The 18,053-nt window shown below is 53.1% G+C and overlaps 1 protein-coding gene across 1 annotated transcript in view; it reads left to right on the top strand.

Moving 5' to 3' along the window:
- Positions 1 to 18,053, top strand: part of LOC143277539 (ATP-binding cassette sub-family C member 3-like) — a 129,656-nt gene that overhangs the window by 96,893 nt on the left and 14,710 nt on the right. The window contains exons 27-28 of the mRNA XM_076582419.1: positions 14,978 to 15,082; positions 16,297 to 16,496. Of these exons, the coding sequence (XP_076438534.1) occupies positions 14,978 to 15,082; positions 16,297 to 16,496 (305 nt within the window). The remainder of the gene's footprint in view (positions 1 to 14,977; positions 15,083 to 16,296; positions 16,497 to 18,053) is intronic.

Raw genomic sequence — 18,053 nt, 5'->3', positions numbered from 1 at the left:
GGGGAACAGTGTCTGTGGAAGGGACGGGGAACAATGGAACAGTGTGTCTATGGAAGGGACAGGGAACAGTATCAGTGGAAGGAACGGGGAACAGTGTCTGTGGAAGGGACGGGGAACAGTGTCAGTGGAAGGGACAGTGAACAATGGAACAGTGTGTCTGTGGAAGGGACACTGAACAGTGTCTGTGGAAGGGACGGGGAACAGTGTCAATGGAAGGGACGGGGAACAGTGTGTGTGGAAGGGATGGGGAACAGTGTCAGTGGAAGAGACAGGGAACAGTGACAGTGGAAGGGACAGGGGGAACAGTGTCTGTGGAAGGGACGGGGAACAGTGTCAATGGAAGGAACGGGGAACAGTGTGTCTGTGGAAGGGACAGGGAACAGTGTCTGTGGAAGGGCGGGGAACGGTGTGTCTATGGAAGGGACGGGGAACGGTGTGTCTATGGAAGGGACGGGGAACAGTGTCAGTAGAAGGGACGGGGAACAGTGTTGAAGGGACGGGGAACAGTGTCTGTGGAAGGGACAGGGAACAGTGCCTGTGTAAGTCTGTTGAAGGGACGGGGAACAGTGTGTGTGGAAGTCTGTGGAAGGGACGGGAAACAGTGTCTGTGGAAGTATGTGGAAAGGACGAGGAACAGTATCTGTGGAAGTCTGTGGAAAGGACGGGGAACAGTGTCTGAGGAAGGGACGGGGAACAGTGTCTATGGAAGGGACGTGGAACAGTGTCTGTGGAAGGGACGGGGAACAATGTGTCTGTGGAAGGGATGTGGAACAGTGTCTGTGGAAGGGACAGGGAACAGTGTGTCGAAAGAAGGGACGGGGAACTGTGTGTGTGGAAGGGACGGGGAACTGTGTGTGTGGAAGGGACGGGGAACTGTGTCTGTGGAAGGGACAGGAAACAGTATCTGTGGAAGGGCGGGGAACAGTGTGTGTGGAAGGGACGGGTAACTGTGTGTGTGTGGAAGGGACGGGGAACAGTGTCTGTGGAAGGGACAGGGAACAATGTAAGTGGAAGGGACGGGGAACAGTGTCTGTGGAAGGGACAGGGGAACAGTGTCTGTGGAAGGGACGGGGAACTGTGTCTGTGGAAGGTATGAGGAACAGTGTGTCTATGGAAGGGACGGGGAACAGTTTCTGTGGAAGGGACGGGGAACTGTCTGTGTGGAAGGGAGGGCGAACAGTGTGTCTGTGGAACGGACGGGGAACAGTGTGTCTGTGGAAGGCACAGGGAACTGTGTCTGTGGAAGGCACAGGGAACAGTGTCAGTGGAAGGGACGGGGAACAGTGTCTGTGGAATGGACAGGGAACAGTGTCTGTGGAAGGGCAGGGAACAGTGTGTGTATGGAAGGTACGGAGAACATTGTTAGTGGAAGGGACGGGGAACAGTATATGTGGAAGTCTGTGAAAAGGACGAGGAACAGTGTCTGTGGAAGTCTACGGAAAGTACGGGGAACAGTGTCTGTGGAAGGGACGGGGAACAGTGTCTGTGGAATGGACAGGGAACAGTGTCTGTGGAAGGGCAGGGAACAGTATCTGTGGAAGGGCAGGGAACAGTGTGTCGATGGAAGGTACGGGGAACTGTGTCTGTGGAAGGCACAGGGAACAGTGTCAGTGGAAGGGACGGGGAACAGTGTCTGTGGAATGGACAGGGAACAGTGTCTGTGGAAGGGCAGGGAACAGTATCTGTGGAAGGGCAGGGAACGGTGGCTGTGGAAGGGACGGGGAACAGTGTCAGTGGAAGGGACGGGGAACAGTATCTGTGGAAGTCTGTGAAAAGGACGAGGAACAGTGTCTGTGGAAGTCTACGGAAGGTACGGGGAACAGTGTCTGTGGAAGGTATGGGGAACAGTGTCGGTGGAAGGGAATGGGAACAGTGTATGTGGAAGGGACGGGGAACAGTGTCTGTGGAAGAGACAGGGAACAGTGACTTTGGAAGGGACGGGGAACAGTGTCAGTGGAAGGGACGGGGAACAGTGTCTGTGGAAGAGACCGGGAACAGTGACTGTGGAAGGGACGGGGAACAGTGTATGTGGAAGGGACGGGGAACAGTGTCTGTGGAAGAGACAGGGAACAGTGTCTGTGGAAGGGACGGGGAACAGTGTCAGTGGAAGGGACAGGGAACAGTGACTGTGGAAGGGACGGGGAACAGCGTCAGTGAAAGGGACAGGGAACAGTGACTGTGGAAGGGACGGAGAACAGTGTCTGTGGAAGAGACGGAACAGTGTCTGTGGAAGCGACGGGGAACAGCGTCAGTGGAAGGAACGGGGAACAATGGAACAGTGTGTGTATGGAAGGGACGGGGAACTGTGTGTGTGGAAGGGACGGGGAACAGTGTGTGTGTGGAAGGGACGGGGAACAGTGTGTCTGTGGAAGGGTCAGGGAACAGTGTCTGTGGAAGGGACGGGGAACAGTGTCTATGGAAGGGATGGGGAACAGTAAAAGGGACGGGGAACAGTGTCTGTGGAAGGGCGGGGAACAGTGTGTCTGTGGAAGGGACGGGGAACAGTGTTGAAGGGACGGGGAACAGTATCTGTGGAAGGGCGGGGAACAGTGTCTGGAAGGGACAGGGAACAGTGGAAGGGACGGGGAACATCGTGTCAGTGGAAGGGACGGGGAACAGTGTGTCTGTGGAAGGGACGGGGAACAGTGTGTCTGTGGAAGGGACGTGGAACAGTGTCTGTGGAAGGGACAGGGAACATCGTGTCAGTGGAAGGGACGGGGAACAGTGTGTCAGTGGAAGGACGGGGAACAGTGTGTCAGTGGAAGGGACGGGGAACAGTGTCTGTGGAAGGGACGGGGAACAGTGTGTCAGTGGAAGGGACGGGGAACAGTGTCTGTGGAAGGGCGGGGAACAGTGTGTCTGTGGAAGGGACGGGGAACAGTGTTGAAGGGACGTGGAACTGTGTCTGTGGAAGGGACGGGGAACAGTGTTGAAGGGACGTGGAACAGTGTCTGTGGAAGGGCGGGGAACAGTGTGTCTGTGGAAGGGACGGGGAACAGTGTGTCTATGGAAGGGACGGGGAACAGTGTGTCTGTGGTAGGGACGGGGAACAGTGTGTCAGTGGAAGGGACGTGGAACAGTGTCTGTGGAAGGGACGGGGAACAGTGTTGAAGGGACGGGGAACAGTGTCAATGGAAGGGACGGGGAACAGTGTTGAAGGGACGGGGAACAGTGTCAGTGGAAGGGACGGGGAACATCGTGTCAGTGGAAGGAACGGGGAACAGTGTCTGTGGAATGGACAGGGAACAGTGTCTGTGGAAGGGCAGGGAACAGTGTCAGTGGAAGGGACGGGGAACAGTATCTGTGGAAGTCTGTGAAAAGGACGAGGAACAGTGTCTGTGGAAGTCTACGGAAGGTACGGGGAACAGTGTCTGTGGAAGTCTGTGAAAAGGACGAGGAACAGTGTCTGTGGAAGTCTACGGAAGGTACGGGGAACAGTGTCTGTGGAAGGTATGGGGAACAGTGTCGGTGGAAGGGAATGGGGACAGTGTATGTGGAAGGGACGGGGGACAGTGTATGTGGAAGGGACGGGGAACAGTGTCTGTGGAAGAGACAGGGAACAGTGACAGTGGAAGGGACAGGGGGAACAGTGTCTGTGGAAGGGACGGGGAACAGTGTCAATGGAAGGAACGGGGAACAGTGTGTCTGTGGAAGGGACAGGGAACAGTGTCTGTGGAAGGGCGGGGAACGGTGTGTCTATGGAAGGGACGGGGAACGGTGTGTCTATGGAAGGGACGGGGAACAGTGTCAGTAGAAGGGACGGGGAACAGTGTTGAAGGGACGGGGAACAGTGTCTGTGGAAGGGACAGGGAACAGTGCCTGTGTAAGTCTGTTGAAGGGACGGGGAACAGTGTGTGTGGAAGTCTGTGGAAGGGACGGGAAACAGTGTCTGTGGAAGTATGTGGAAAGGACGAGGAACAGTATCTGTGGAAGTCTGTGGAAAGGACGGGGAACAGTGTCTGAGGAAGGGACGGGGAACAGTGTCTATGGAAGGGACGTGGAACAGTGTCTGTGGAAGGGACGGGGAACAATGTGTCTGTGGAAGGGATGTGGAACAGTGTCTGTGGAAGGGACAGGGAACAGTGTGTCGAAAGAAGGGACGGGGAACTGTGTGTGTGGAAGGGACGGGGAACTGTGTGTGTGGAAGGGACGGGGAACTGTGTCTGTGGAAGGGACAGGAAACAGTATCTGTGGAAGGGCGGGGAACAGTGTGTGTGGAAGGGACGGGTAACTGTGTGTGTGTGGAAGGGACGGGGAACAGTGTCTGTGGAAGGGACAGGGAACAATGTAAGTGGAAGGGACGGGGAACAGTGTCTGTGGAAGGGACAGGGGAACAGTGTCTGTGGAAGGGACGGGGAACTGTGTCTGTGGAAGGTATGAGGAACAGTGTGTCTATGGAAGGGACGGGGAACAGTTTCTGTGGAAGGGACGGGGAACTGTCTGTGTGGAAGGGAGGGCGAACAGTGTGTCTGTGGAACGGACGGGGAACAGTGTGTCTGTGGAAGGCACAGGGAACTGTGTCTGTGGAAGGCACAGGGAACAGTGTCAGTGGAAGGGACGGGGAACAGTGTCTGTGGAATGGACAGGGAACAGTGTCTGTGGAAGGGCAGGGAACAGTGTGTGTATGGAAGGTACGGAGAACATTGTTAGTGGAAGGGACGGGGAACAGTACATGTGGAAGTCTGTGAAAAGGACGAGGAACAGTGTCTGTGGAAGTCTACGGAAAGTACGGGGAACAGTGTCTGTGGAAGGGACGGGGAACAGTGTCTGTGGAATGGACAGGGAACAGTGTCTGTGGAAGGGCAGGGAACAGTATCTGTGGAAGGGCAGGGAACAGTGTGTCGATGGAAGGTACGGGGAACTGTGTCTGTGGAAGGCACAGGGAACAGTGTCAGTGGAAGGGACGGGGAACAGTGTCTGTGGAATGGACAGGGAACAGTGTCTGTGGAAGGGCAGGGAACAGTATCTGTGGAAGGGCAGGGAACGGTGGCTGTGGAAGGGACGGGGAACAGTGTCAGTGGAAGGGACGGGGAACAGTATCTGTGGAAGTCTGTGAAAAGAACGAGGAACAGTGTCTGTGGAAGTCTACGGAAGGTACGGGGAACAGTGTCTGTGGAAGGTATGGGGAACAGTGTCGGTGGAAGGGACGGGGAACAGTGTCTGTGGAAGAGACAGGGAACAGTGACTTTGGAAGGGACGGGGAACAGTGTCAGTGGAAGGGACGGGGAACAGTGTCTGTGGAAGAGACCGGGAACAGTGACTGTGGAAGGGACGGGGAACAGTGTATGTGGAAGGGACGGGGAACAGTGTCTGTGGAAGAGACAGGGAACAGTGTCTGTGGAAGGGACGGGGAACAGTGTCAGTGGAAGGGACAGGGAACAGTGACTGTGGAAGGGACGGGGAACAGCGTCAGTGAAAGGGACAGGGAACAGTGACTGTGGAAGGGACGGAGAACAGTGTCTGTGGAAGAGACGGAACAGTGTCTGTGGAAGCGACGGGGAACAGCGTCAGTGGAAGGAACGGGGAACAATGGAACAGTGTGTGTATGGAAGGGACGGGGAACTGTGTGTGTGGAAGGGACGGGGAACAGTGTGTGTGTGGAAGGGACGGGGAACAGTGTGTCTGTGGAAGGGTCAGGAAACAGTGTCTGTGGAAGGGACGGGGAACAGTGTCTATGGAAGGGATGGGGAACAGTGAAAGGGACGGGGAACAGTGTCTGTGGAAGGGCGGGGAACAGTGTGTCTGTGGAAGGGACGGGGAACAGTGTTGAAGGGACGGGGAACAGTATCTGTGGAAGGGCGGGGAACAGTGTCTGGAAGGGACAGGGAACAGTGGAAGGGACGGGGAACATCGTGTCAGTGGAAGGGACGGGGAACAGTGTGTCTGTGGAAGGGACGGGGAACAGTGTGTCTGTGGAAGGGACGTGGAACAGTGTCTGTGGAAGGGACAGGGAACATCGTGTCAGTGGAAGGGACGGGGAACAGTGTGTCAGTGGAAGGACGGGGAACAGTGTGTCAGTGGAAGGGACGGGGAACAGTGTCTGTGGAAGGGACGGGGAACAGTGTGTCAGTGGAAGGGACGGGGAACAGTGTCTGTGGAAGGGCGGGGAACAGTGTGTCTGTGGAAGGGACGGGGAACAGTGTTGAAGGGACGTGGAACTGTGTCTGTGGAAGGGACGGGGAACAGTGTTGAAGGGACGTGGAACAGTGTCTGTGGAAGGGCGGGGAACAGTGTGTCTGTGGAAGGGACGGGGAACAGTGTGTCTATGGAAGGGACGGGGAACAGTGTGTCTGTGGAAGGGACGGGGAACAGTGTGTCAGTGGAAGGGACGTGGAACAGTGTCTGTGGAAGGGACAGTGAACAGTGTCTGTGGAAGGGACGGGGAACAGTGTTGAAGGGACGGGGAACAGTGTCAATGGAAGGGACGGGGAACAGTGTTGAAGGGACGGGGAACAGTGTCAGTGGAAGGGACGGGGAACATCGTGTCAGTGGAAGGAACGGGGAACAGTGTCTGTGGAATGGACAGGGAACAGTGTCTGTGGAAGGGCAGGGAACAGTGTCAGTGGAAGGGACGGGGAACAGTATCTGTGGAAGTCTGTGAAAAGGACGAGGAACAGTGTCTGTGGAAGTCTACGGAAGGTACGGGGAACAGTGTCTGTGGAAGTCTGTGAAAAGGACGAGGAACAGTGTCTGTGGAAGTCTACAGAAGGTACGGGGAACAGTGTCTGTGGAAGGGACGGGAAACAGTGTCTGTGGAAGTATGTGGAAAGGACGAGGAACAGTATCTGTGGAAGTCTGTGGAAAGGACGGGGAACAGTGTCTGAGGAAGGGACGGGGAACAGTGTCTATGGAAGGGACGTGGAACAGTGTCTGTGGAAGGGACGGGGAACAATGTGTCTGTGGAAGGGATGTGGAACAGTGTCTGTGGAAGGGACAGGGAACAGTGTGTCGAAAGAAGGGACGGGGAACTGTGTGTGTGGAAGGGACGGGGAACTGTGTGTGTGGAAGGGACGGGGAACTGTGTCTGTGGAAGGGACAGGAAACAGTATCTGTGGAAGGGCGGGGAACAGTGTGTGTGGAAGGGACGGGTAACTGTGTGTGTGTGGAAGGGACGGGGAACAGTGTCTGTGGAAGGGACAGGGAACAATGTAAGTGGAAGGGACGGGGAACAGTGTCTGTGGAAGGGACAGGGGAACAGTGTCTGTGGAAGGGACGGGGAACTGTGTCTGTGGAAGGTATGAGGAACAGTGTGTCTATGGAAGGGACGGGGAACAGTTTCTGTGGAAGGGACGGGGAACTGTCTGTGTGGAAGGGAGGGCGAACAGTGTGTCTGTGGAACGGACGGGGAACAGTGTGTCTGTGGAAGGCACAGGGAACTGTGTCTGTGGAAGGCACAGGGAACAGTGTCAGTGGAAGGGACGGGGAACAGTGTCTGTGGAATGGACAGGGAACAGTGTCTGTGGAAGGGCAGGGAACAGTGTGTGTATGGAAGGTACGGAGAACATTGTTAGTGGAAGGGACGGGGAACAGTATATGTGGAAGTCTGTGAAAAGGACGAGGAACAGTGTCTGTGGAAGTCTACGGAAAGTACGGGGAACAGTGTCTGTGGAAGGGACGGGGAACAGTGTCTGTGGAATGGACAGGGAACAGTGTCTGTGGAAGGGCAGGGAACAGTATCTGTGGAAGGGCAGGGAACAGTGTGTCGATGGAAGGTACGGGGAACTGTGTCTGTGGAAGGCACAGGGAACAGTGTCAGTGGAAGGGACGGGGAACAGTGTCTGTGGAATGGACAGGGAACAGTGTCTGTGGAAGGGCAGGGAACAGTATCTGTGGAAGGGCAGGGAACGGTGGCTGTGGAAGGGACGGGGAACAGTGTCAGTGGAAGGGACGGGGAACAGTATCTGTGGAAGTCTGTGAAAAGGACGAGGAACAGTGTCTGTGGAAGTCTACGGAAGGTACGGGGAACAGTGTCTGTGGAAGGTATGGGGAACAGTGTCGGTGGAAGGGAATGGGAACAGTGTATGTGGAAGGGACGGGGAACAGTGTCTGTGGAAGGTCAGGGAACAGTTGCTTTGGAAGGACGGGGAACTGTGTCAGTGGAAGGCGGGAACAGTGTCTGTGGAGGGACGGGAACAGTGTGTGGAGGGACGGGAACAGTGTATGTGGAAGGGACGGGAACAGTATCTGGTGGTAGAGACGGGAACAGTGTCTGTGGAGGGACGGGAACAGTGTCAGTGAAGGACGAGGAACAGTGTCTGTGGAAGTTACGGAAGGTAGGGGACAACAGTGTCTGTGGAAGGATGGGGAACAGTGTCGTGGAAGGGAAGGAACAGTGTATGTGGAAGCGACGGGGAACAGTGTCTGTGGAAGAGAAAGGGAACAGTGACTATGGAAGGGACGGGGAACTGTGTGTTGGGAAGGGACGGGGAACAGTGTCTGTGGAAGAGACCGGGAACAGTGACTGTGGAAGGGACGGGGCAACAGTGTATGTGGAAGGGACGGGGAACAGTGTCTGTGGAAGAGACAGGAACAGTGTCTGTGGAAGGGACGGGGAACAGTGTCAGTGGAAGGGACAGGGAACAGTGACTGTGGAAGGGACGGGGAACAGCGTCAGTGAAAGGGACAGGGAACAGTGACTGTGGAAGGGACGGAGAACAGTGTCTGTGGAAGAGACGGAACAGTGTCTGTGGAAGCGACGGGGAACAGCGTCAGTGGAAGGAACGGGGAACAATGGAACAGTGTGTGTATGGAAGGGACGGGGAACTGTGTGTGTGGAAGGGACGGGGAACAGTGTGTGTGTGGAAGGGACGGGGAACAGTGTGTCTGTGGAAGGGTCAGGGAACAGTGTCTGTGGAAGGGACGGGGAACAGTGTCTATGGAAGGGATGGGGAACAGTAAAAGGGACGGGGAACAGTGTCTGTGGAAGGGCGGGGAACAGTGTGTCTGTGGAAGGGACGGGGAACAGTGTTGAAGGGACGGGGAACAGTATCTGTGGAAGGGCGGGGAACAGTGTCTGGAAGGGACAGGGAACAGTGGAAGGGACGGGGAACATCGTGTCAGTGGAAGGGACGGGGAACAGTGTGTCTGTGGAAGGGACGGGGAACAGTGTGTCTGTGGAAGGGACGTGGAACAGTGTCTGTGGAAGGGACAGGGAACATCGTGTCAGTGGAAGGGACGGGGAACAGTGTGTCAGTGGAAGGACGGGGAACAGTGTGTCAGTGGAAGGGACGGGGAACAGTGTCTGTGGAAGGGACGGGGAACAGTGTGTCAGTGGAAGGGACGGGGAACAGTGTCTGTGGAAGGGCGGGGAACAGTGTGTCTGTGGAAGGGACGGGGAACAGTGTTGAAGGGACGTGGAACTGTGTCTGTGGAAGGGACGGGGAACAGTGTTGAAGGGACGTGGAACAGTGTCTGTGGAAGGGCGGGGAACAGTGTGTCTGTGGAAGGGACGGGGAACAGTGTGTCTATGGAAGGGACGGGGAACAGTGTGTCTGTGGTAGGGACGGGGAACAGTGTGTCAGTGGAAGGGACGTGGAACAGTGTCTGTGGAAGGGACGGGGAACAGTGTTGAAGGGACGGGGAACAGTGTCAATGGAAGGGACGGGGAACAGTGTTGAAGGGACGGGGAACAGTGTCAGTGGAAGGGACGGGGAACATCGTGTCAGTGGAAGGAACGGGGAACAGTGTCTGTGGAATGGACAGGGAACAGTGTCTGTGGAAGGGCAGGGAACAGTGTCAGTGGAAGGGACGGGGAACAGTATCTGTGGAAGTCTGTGAAAAGGACGAGGAACAGTGTCTGTGGAAGTCTACGGAAGGTACGGGGAACAGTGTCTGTGGAAGTCTGTGAAAAGGACGAGGAACAGTGTCTGTGGAAGTCTACGGAAGGTACGGGGAACAGTGTCTGTGGAAGGTATGGGGAACAGTGTCGGTGGAAGGGAATGGGGACAGTGTATGTGGAAGGGACGGGGGACAGTGTATGTGGAAGGGACGGGGAACAGTGTCTGTGGAAGAGACAGGGAACAGTGACAGTGGAAGGGACAGGGGGAACAGTGTCTGTGGAAGGGACGGGGAACAGTGTCAATGGAAGGAACGGGGAACAGTGTGTCTGTGGAAGGGACAGGGAACAGTGTCTGTGGAAGGGCGGGGAACGGTGTGTCTATGGAAGGGACGGGGAACGGTGTGTCTATGGAAGGGACGGGGAACAGTGTCAGTAGAAGGGACGGGGAACAGTGTTGAAGGGACGGGGAACAGTGTCTGTGGAAGGGACAGGGAACAGTGCCTGTGTAAGTCTGTTGAAGGGACGGGGAACAGTGTGTGTGGAAGTCTGTGGAAGGGACGGGAAACAGTGTCTGTGGAAGTATGTGGAAAGGACGAGGAACAGTATCTGTGGAAGTCTGTGGAAAGGACGGGGAACAGTGTCTGAGGAAGGGACGGGGAACAGTGTCTATGGAAGGGACGTGGAACAGTGTCTGTGGAAGGGACGGGGAACAATGTGTCTGTGGAAGGGATGTGGAACAGTGTCTGTGGAAGGGACAGGGAACAGTGTGTCGAAAGAAGGGACGGGGAACTGTGTGTGTGGAAGGGACGGGGAACTGTGTGTGTGGAAGGGACGGGGAACTGTGTCTGTGGAAGGGACAGGAAACAGTATCTGTGGAAGGGCGGGGAACAGTGTGTGTGGAAGGGACGGGTAACTGTGTGTGTGTGGAAGGGACGGGGAACAGTGTCTGTGGAAGGGACAGGGAACAATGTAAGTGGAAGGGACGGGGAACAGTGTCTGTGGAAGGGACAGGGGAACAGTGTCTGTGGAAGGGACGGGGAACTGTGTCTGTGGAAGGTATGAGGAACAGTGTGTCTATGGAAGGGACGGGGAACAGTTTCTGTGGAAGGGACGGGGAACTGTCTGTGTGGAAGGGAGGGCGAACAGTGTGTCTGTGGAACGGACGGGGAACAGTGTGTCTGTGGAAGGCACAGGGAACTGTGTCTGTGGAAGGCACAGGGAACAGTGTCAGTGGAAGGGACGGGGAACAGTGTCTGTGGAATGGACAGGGAACAGTGTCTGTGGAAGGGCAGGGAACAGTGTGTGTATGGAAGGTACGGAGAACATTGTTAGTGGAAGGGACGGGGAACAGTACATGTGGAAGTCTGTGAAAAGGACGAGGAACAGTGTCTGTGGAAGTCTACGGAAAGTACGGGGAACAGTGTCTGTGGAAGGGACGGGGAACAGTGTCTGTGGAATGGACAGGGAACAGTGTCTGTGGAAGGGCAGGGAACAGTATCTGTGGAAGGGCAGGGAACAGTGTGTCGATGGAAGGTACGGGGAACTGTGTCTGTGGAAGGCACAGGGAACAGTGTCAGTGGAAGGGACGGGGAACAGTGTCTGTGGAATGGACAGGGAACAGTGTCTGTGGAAGGGCAGGGAACAGTATCTGTGGAAGGGCAGGGAACGGTGGCTGTGGAAGGGACGGGGAACAGTGTCAGTGGAAGGGACGGGGAACAGTATCTGTGGAAGTCTGTGAAAAGAACGAGGAACAGTGTCTGTGGAAGTCTACGGAAGGTACGGGGAACAGTGTCTGTGGAAGGTATGGGGAACAGTGTCGGTGGAAGGGACGGGGAACAGTGTCTGTGGAAGAGACAGGGAACAGTGACTTTGGAAGGGACGGGGAACAGTGTCAGTGGAAGGGACGGGGAACAGTGTCTGTGGAAGAGACCGGGAACAGTGACTGTGGAAGGGACGGGGAACAGTGTATGTGGAAGGGACGGGGAACAGTGTCTGTGGAAGAGACAGGGAACAGTGTCTGTGGAAGGGACGGGGAACAGTGTCAGTGGAAGGGACAGGGAACAGTGACTGTGGAAGGGACGGGGAACAGCGTCAGTGAAAGGGACAGGGAACAGTGACTGTGGAAGGGACGGAGAACAGTGTCTGTGGAAGAGACGGAACAGTGTCTGTGGAAGCGACGGGGAACAGCGTCAGTGGAAGGAACGGGGAACAATGGAACAGTGTGTGTATGGAAGGGACGGGGAACTGTGTGTGTGGAAGGGACGGGGAACAGTGTGTGTGTGGAAGGGACGGGGAACAGTGTGTCTGTGGAAGGGTCAGGAAACAGTGTCTGTGGAAGGGACGGGGAACAGTGTCTATGGAAGGGATGGGGAACAGTGAAAGGGACGGGGAACAGTGTCTGTGGAAGGGCGGGGAACAGTGTGTCTGTGGAAGGGACGGGGAACAGTGTCTGTGGAAGGGACGGGGAACAGTATCTGTGGAAGGGCGGGGAACAGTGTCTGGAAGGGACAGGGAACAGTGGAAGGGACGGGGAACATCGTGTCAGTGGAAGGGACGGGGAACAGTGTGTCTGTGGAAGGGACGGGGAACAGTGTGTCTGTGGAAGGGACGTGGAACAGTGTCTGTGGAAGGGACAGGGAACATCGTGTCAGTGGAAGGGACGGGGAACAGTGTGTCAGTGGAAGGACGGGGAACAGTGTGTCAGTGGAAGGGACGGGGAACAGTGTCTGTGGAAGGGACGGGGAACAGTGTGTCAGTGGAAGGGACGGGGAACAGTGTCTGTGGAAGGGCGGGGAACAGTGTGTCTGTGGAAGGGACGGGGAACAGTGTTGAAGGGACGTGGAACTGTGTCTGTGGAAGGGACGGGGAACAGTGTTGAAGGGACGTGGAACAGTGTCTGTGGAAGGGCGGGGAACAGTGTGTCTGTGGAAGGGACGGGGAACAGTGTGTCTATGGAAGGGACGGGGAACAGTGTGTCTATGGAAGGGACGGGGAACAGTGTGTCTGTGGAAGGGACGGGGAACAGTGTGTCAGTGGAAGGGACGTGGAACAGTGTCTGTGGAAGGGACAGTGAACAGTGTCTGTGGAAGGGACGGGGAACAGTGTTGAAGGGACGGGGAACAGTGTTGAAGGGACGGGGAACAGTGTCAGTGGAAGGGACGGGGAACAGTGTTGAAGGGACGGGGAACAGTGTCAGTGGAAGGGACGGGGAACATCGTGTCAGTGGAAGGAACGGGGAACAGTGTCTGTGGAATGGACAGGGAACAGTGTCTGTGGAAGGGCAGGGAACAGTGTCAGTGGAAGGGACGGGGAACAGTATCTGTGGAAGTCTGTGAAAAGGACGAGGAACAGTGTCTGTGGAAGTCTACGGAAGGTACGGGGAACAGTGTCTGTGGAAGTCTGTGAAAAGGACGAGGAACAGTGTCTGTGGAAGTCTACGGAAGGTACGGGGAACAGTGTCTGTGGAAGGTATGGGGAACAGTGTCGGTGGAAGGGAATGGGGACAGTGTATGTGGAAGGGACGGGGGACAGTGTATGTGGAAGGGACGGGGAACAGTGTCTGTGGAAGAGACAGGGAACAGTGACAGTGGAAGGGACAGGGGGAACAGTGTCTGTGGAAGGGACGGGGAACAGTGTCAATGGAAGGAACGGGGAACAGTGTGTCTGTGGAAGGGACGTGGAACAGTGTCTGTGGAAGGGCGGGGAACAGTGTGTCTGTGGAAGGGACGGGGAACAGTTTGTCTATGGAAGGGACGTGGAACAGTGTCTGTGGAAGGGACAGGGAACAGTGTCTGTGGAAGGGCGGGGAACGGTGTGTCTATGGAAGGGACGGGGAACAGTGTGTCTATGGAAGGGACGGGGAACAGTGTCAGTGGAAGGGACGGGGAACAGTGTGTCTGTGGAAGAGATGTGGAACAGTGTTTGGAAGGGACATTGAAATATTGTCAAAATTAAAATGGAAGAAACGTGTATGTATAAAAAGAAAGAAAGACAAGTAATACTGGCAAAGTAAAATGACTAAGAACATCTCTCTCTTTTCCTCCCTCACCCCCTCTCACCCTCACCCACTCTTTCTCTCCCGTTCAGTGCTCTCCTTTTTTTTCTTTTTCTTTTTTTTCTTTTTTTCGTGGTCATTTTATGAAAAGGACACTCATAATAAAGATGCATAACAGACATAGAAGACCTGTGTGAGTGTTTTGCATGTTGTGTATTCCTGAAGAGGGATGTGCATTATCCTTCCATGTTGGGGGCATGGTGGGTTCTTGTCTCATGCCGCCTCTCTCACGTTCACAGCCTTTCTCTCACAATCTTCTGTGTGTTTTTATACCGATGTACACATTTTTTCTTTTCCTCATTTATGTTTTACAATTGTTTACACTTTCTGGGGGTTTTATGCTCCAGTGTGTATATTGTATTGGTGAATGATCACTCTCATTCTCCTTTAACTATATGCAGTGTTGTAAATGTCAAATTATCATTCATATATGCATGATGTATAAAGTGTACACTGCATTGATGTGATGATTTCCCTTTTTTCATCTGTTGTTTCCCTTTCGAGGGCTGGGTGAAAAAAAATGCATTGTCATACTCACTCTATTACCTCTCAACTGATTATTTGCTTTTCCTGTTCTAGACGAATATCCATACACATGCAGTGCAGGTGTGAGCCGCAGGCCGCAACTCAGTTCAAATGTAGGATGCATCACACGCGTGTGTGTGTGTGTGTGTGTGTGTGTGTGTGTGTGTGTGTGTGTGACTTATCCATATGTCAGCTAAACAAATTATAAGATTGTGTAATTCAGAGTCCAAGCAAAATTTTAATGTACTAGAATGCTGTCTGTTATTGTTGACAATGTCAGGAGCCGGATGACTTATGAACATTAAACCATCTGGAATCTGGAATCTCTCTCTCTTTCATTCTTTCTCTATCCCTCTCCCCCCATCCCTCCTCTCTCTCTCCGTTCCCCCATTTCATCCTCCCTCTGTCCATCTCTACATTTACCTATTTCACTCTTTCCCTGCATCTCTCTATCTACACATCTCGTTCTTTCTCCCTCATCTCATCTCCGCTCACTGTGTGTGTGCGTGTGCGTGTGTGTGTGTGTGTGTGTGCACGTGTGTGTTTGTGTATGTGTGTGTGTGTGTTGTCTGTGTGTGCTTACGCGCACGCGCGCGCGTGTGTGTGTGTGTGTGTGGCAGGTGACATTTGTTCTGGTGATGGTGACGCTGATGGTGATGGTGATGCACACGCCATTGTCAGTCATCGTCATGCTGCCTGTCGCAGTCATCTACTTCTTCTGCCAGGTCTGAGAGTTATTTTCTTCAGGGAAGAAGCAGACAGACCAACCGACTGACTGGCAGACAGACACATTCAATATACCCAATGCCCCTCTTAAAGGGCCAGTGAAAACAAACAGTTTAGATGTATAAAAGAGATCCAACTTTTTTTTGAAGGCTTTATACATATTTTTGTTTATTGATGTATTCCGAAGCCCTGTGATCAAAGACTTTTTACCCTTTGGAACAGGAGACCTTCCAAAGCACGTGCAGCCTTCAGAAGACTTTTACCCTTTGGAACAGGAAACCTTCCAAAGCACGTGCAGCCTTCAGAAGACTTTTACCCTTTGGAACAGGAAACCTTCCAAAGCACGTGCAGCCTTCAGAAGACTTTTACCCTTTGGAACAGGAAACCTTCCAAAGCATGTGCAGCCTTCAGAAGACTTTTACCCTTTGGAACAGGAGACCTTCCAAAGCACGTGCAGCCTTCAGAAGACTTTTACCCTTTGGAACAGGAAACCTTCCAAAGCACGTGCAGCCTTCAGAAGACTTTTACCCTTTGGAACAGGAAACCTTCCAAAGCACGTGCAGCCTTCAGAAGACTTTTACCCTTTGGAACAGGAAACCTTCCAAAGCATGTGCAGCCTTCAGAAGACGGGCGGTCATTCTGACTGGGAAAAGTGGATTTTTTTTCTTATCGGTCTCATCGGACACTGGAGCTTTTACGAAGACTTATTTTCAATTCAGTTCAGTTCAATTCAACTTTATAAATCCGACTGGAAAAAAGAAATGAATCCAAAAGTCACTTTCTTAACCCACAGTTGAACATTCATACAGGTTTCAAGTTTTAATTATCCTTTCACTTCTATTGGAGTATGGAGGATTACTGCAAAATAATGTTTTCATGCCCAGAACAAACATTTCCAAATACACAACAATGTCACATAAAAGTTGAGAAAACACAAATGTCTTTTAACTCCAAATGTGTAGCTAGACAACATTTGCAAATCTAATCATCTTACTTACAGCTAAAACGACTTTTTTGCCTCCTTTGAGCATATTACAAAAATTAAAAACCGATTTTGGAGACATATGTTTTAGGAACATGTCTATTTCGTAACTGATCATGCCAAAGGTGGGCTTAAAAAGTAAAAAAGCAAACATCTTAATCTGAATAAAACATATGACCAATACATAAATAAATTATCCGTATCCACTTATCTCTCTGTCTCTTCCGCCAGCGTTTTTACGTGCCCACCACACGGCAGTTACGACGTCTGGAGTGTGTGAGCCGCTCCCCTATCTTCGCGCTGTTCAGTGAGACTGTGGGCGGGGCATCCTCCATCCGGGCTTATGACGTCACCACTAGCTTCCTGGAAGAGTCCAAACGAAGGGTGGACTGCAACCAGGTCTTCTTCTTCGCCAGCCAGGCAGCCATGCGGTGAATGATTTGATGTGGACAGTGTGGTTTGTGGGTGTGAATGGTTTGATGTGGACTGTGTGGGTTGTGGGTGTGAATGGTTTGATGTGGACTGTGTGGGTTGTGGGTGTGAATGGTTTGATGTGGACAGTGTGGTTTGTGGGTGTGAATGATTTGATGTGGACAGTGTAGTTTGTGGCTGTGAATGATTTGATGTGGACAGTGTGGTTTGTGGGTGTGAATGGTTTGATGTGGACAGTGTAGTTTGGGTGTGAATGGTTTGATGTGGACAGTGTGGTTTGTGGGTGTGAATGGTTTGATGTGGACAGTGTGGTTTGGTTGAAGATTAGGTGGTGGTGGTGGTGATGTCCAGGTGGTGGTGTTGATGTTCTGGTTGTGTTGATGTTTAGGTAGTGGTGATGTTGGTATTCAGCTGATGATGTTGATATTCAGTTGGTGGTGTTGGTATTCAGGTAGTGGTGTTGGTATTCAGGTGGTGTTGGTATTCAGGTGGTGGTGTTTGTATTCAGGTGGTGGTGTTGGTATTCAGGTGGTGATGTCGGGATTCAGGTGGGATTCAGTTGGTTTTGGTATTCAGGTGGTGATGTTGGGATTCAGGTGGTGGTGGTATTCAGGTAGTGGTGGTGGTATTCAGGTGGTGGCGGTATTCAGGTGTTGGTGTTCGTATTCAGGTTGTGATATTCAGGTGGTGTTGTTGATATGCAGTTGGTGGTGCTGATGTTCAGGTGTTGGTATGCAGGTGGTGGTGTTGATAGTCAGGTGGTAGTGTTGATATTCAGGTGGTGGTGTTGATATTTGGGTGTTGATATTCAGGTGTTGGTGTTCAGTTGGTGGTGTTGGTATTCAGGTGTTTGTGTTCAGGTGTTGGTGTTGATATTCAGATGGTGGTGTTGGTATTCAGGTGTTGGTGTTGATATTCAGGTGGTGGTGTTGGTATTCAGGTGGTGGTGTTCAGGTGGTGGTGTTGGTATTCAGGTGTTGGTATTCAGGTGTTGGTGTTCAGGTGTTGGTGTTGATATTCAGGTGGTGGTGTTGGTATTCAGGTGTTGGTATTCAGGTGGTGTTGATATTCAGGTGGTGGTGTTGATATTCAGGTGGTGATGTTGGTATTCAGGTGGCGGCGTTGGTATTCAGGTGTTGGTGTTGGTATTCAGGTGTTGATATTCAGGTGTTGGTGTTGGTATTCAGGTGGTGGTGTCCAGGTGGTGGTGTTGGTATTCAGGTGTTGGTGTTCAGGTGGTGGTGCTGATATTCAAGTGTTGGTGTTCAGGTGGTGGTGCTGATATTCAAGTGTTGGTGTCCAGGTGGTGGTGCTGGAATTCAGGTGTTGGTATTCAGGTGGTGGTGTTGGTATTCAGGTGGTGGTGTTGGTATTCAGGTGTTGGTGTTCAGGTGTTGGTGTTGGTATTCAGGTGGTGGTGTTGGTATTCAGGTGGTGTTGGTATTCAGGTGTTGGTCTTGGTATTCAGGTGTTGGTGTTCAGGTGTTGGTCTTGGTATTCAGGTGGTGGTGGTGGTATTCAGGTGGTGGTGTTGGTATTCAGGTGGTGGTGTTAGT

The sequence above is a fragment of the Babylonia areolata genome, chromosome 34, assembly GCF_041734735.1.
Source record: "Babylonia areolata isolate BAREFJ2019XMU chromosome 34, ASM4173473v1, whole genome shotgun sequence".
Classification (NCBI taxonomy): domain Eukaryota; kingdom Metazoa; phylum Mollusca; class Gastropoda; order Neogastropoda; family Buccinidae; genus Babylonia; species Babylonia areolata.
The sequence above is the reverse complement of the archived record's forward strand: the minus strand, read 5'-3'. Positions and strand labels throughout refer to the sequence as shown.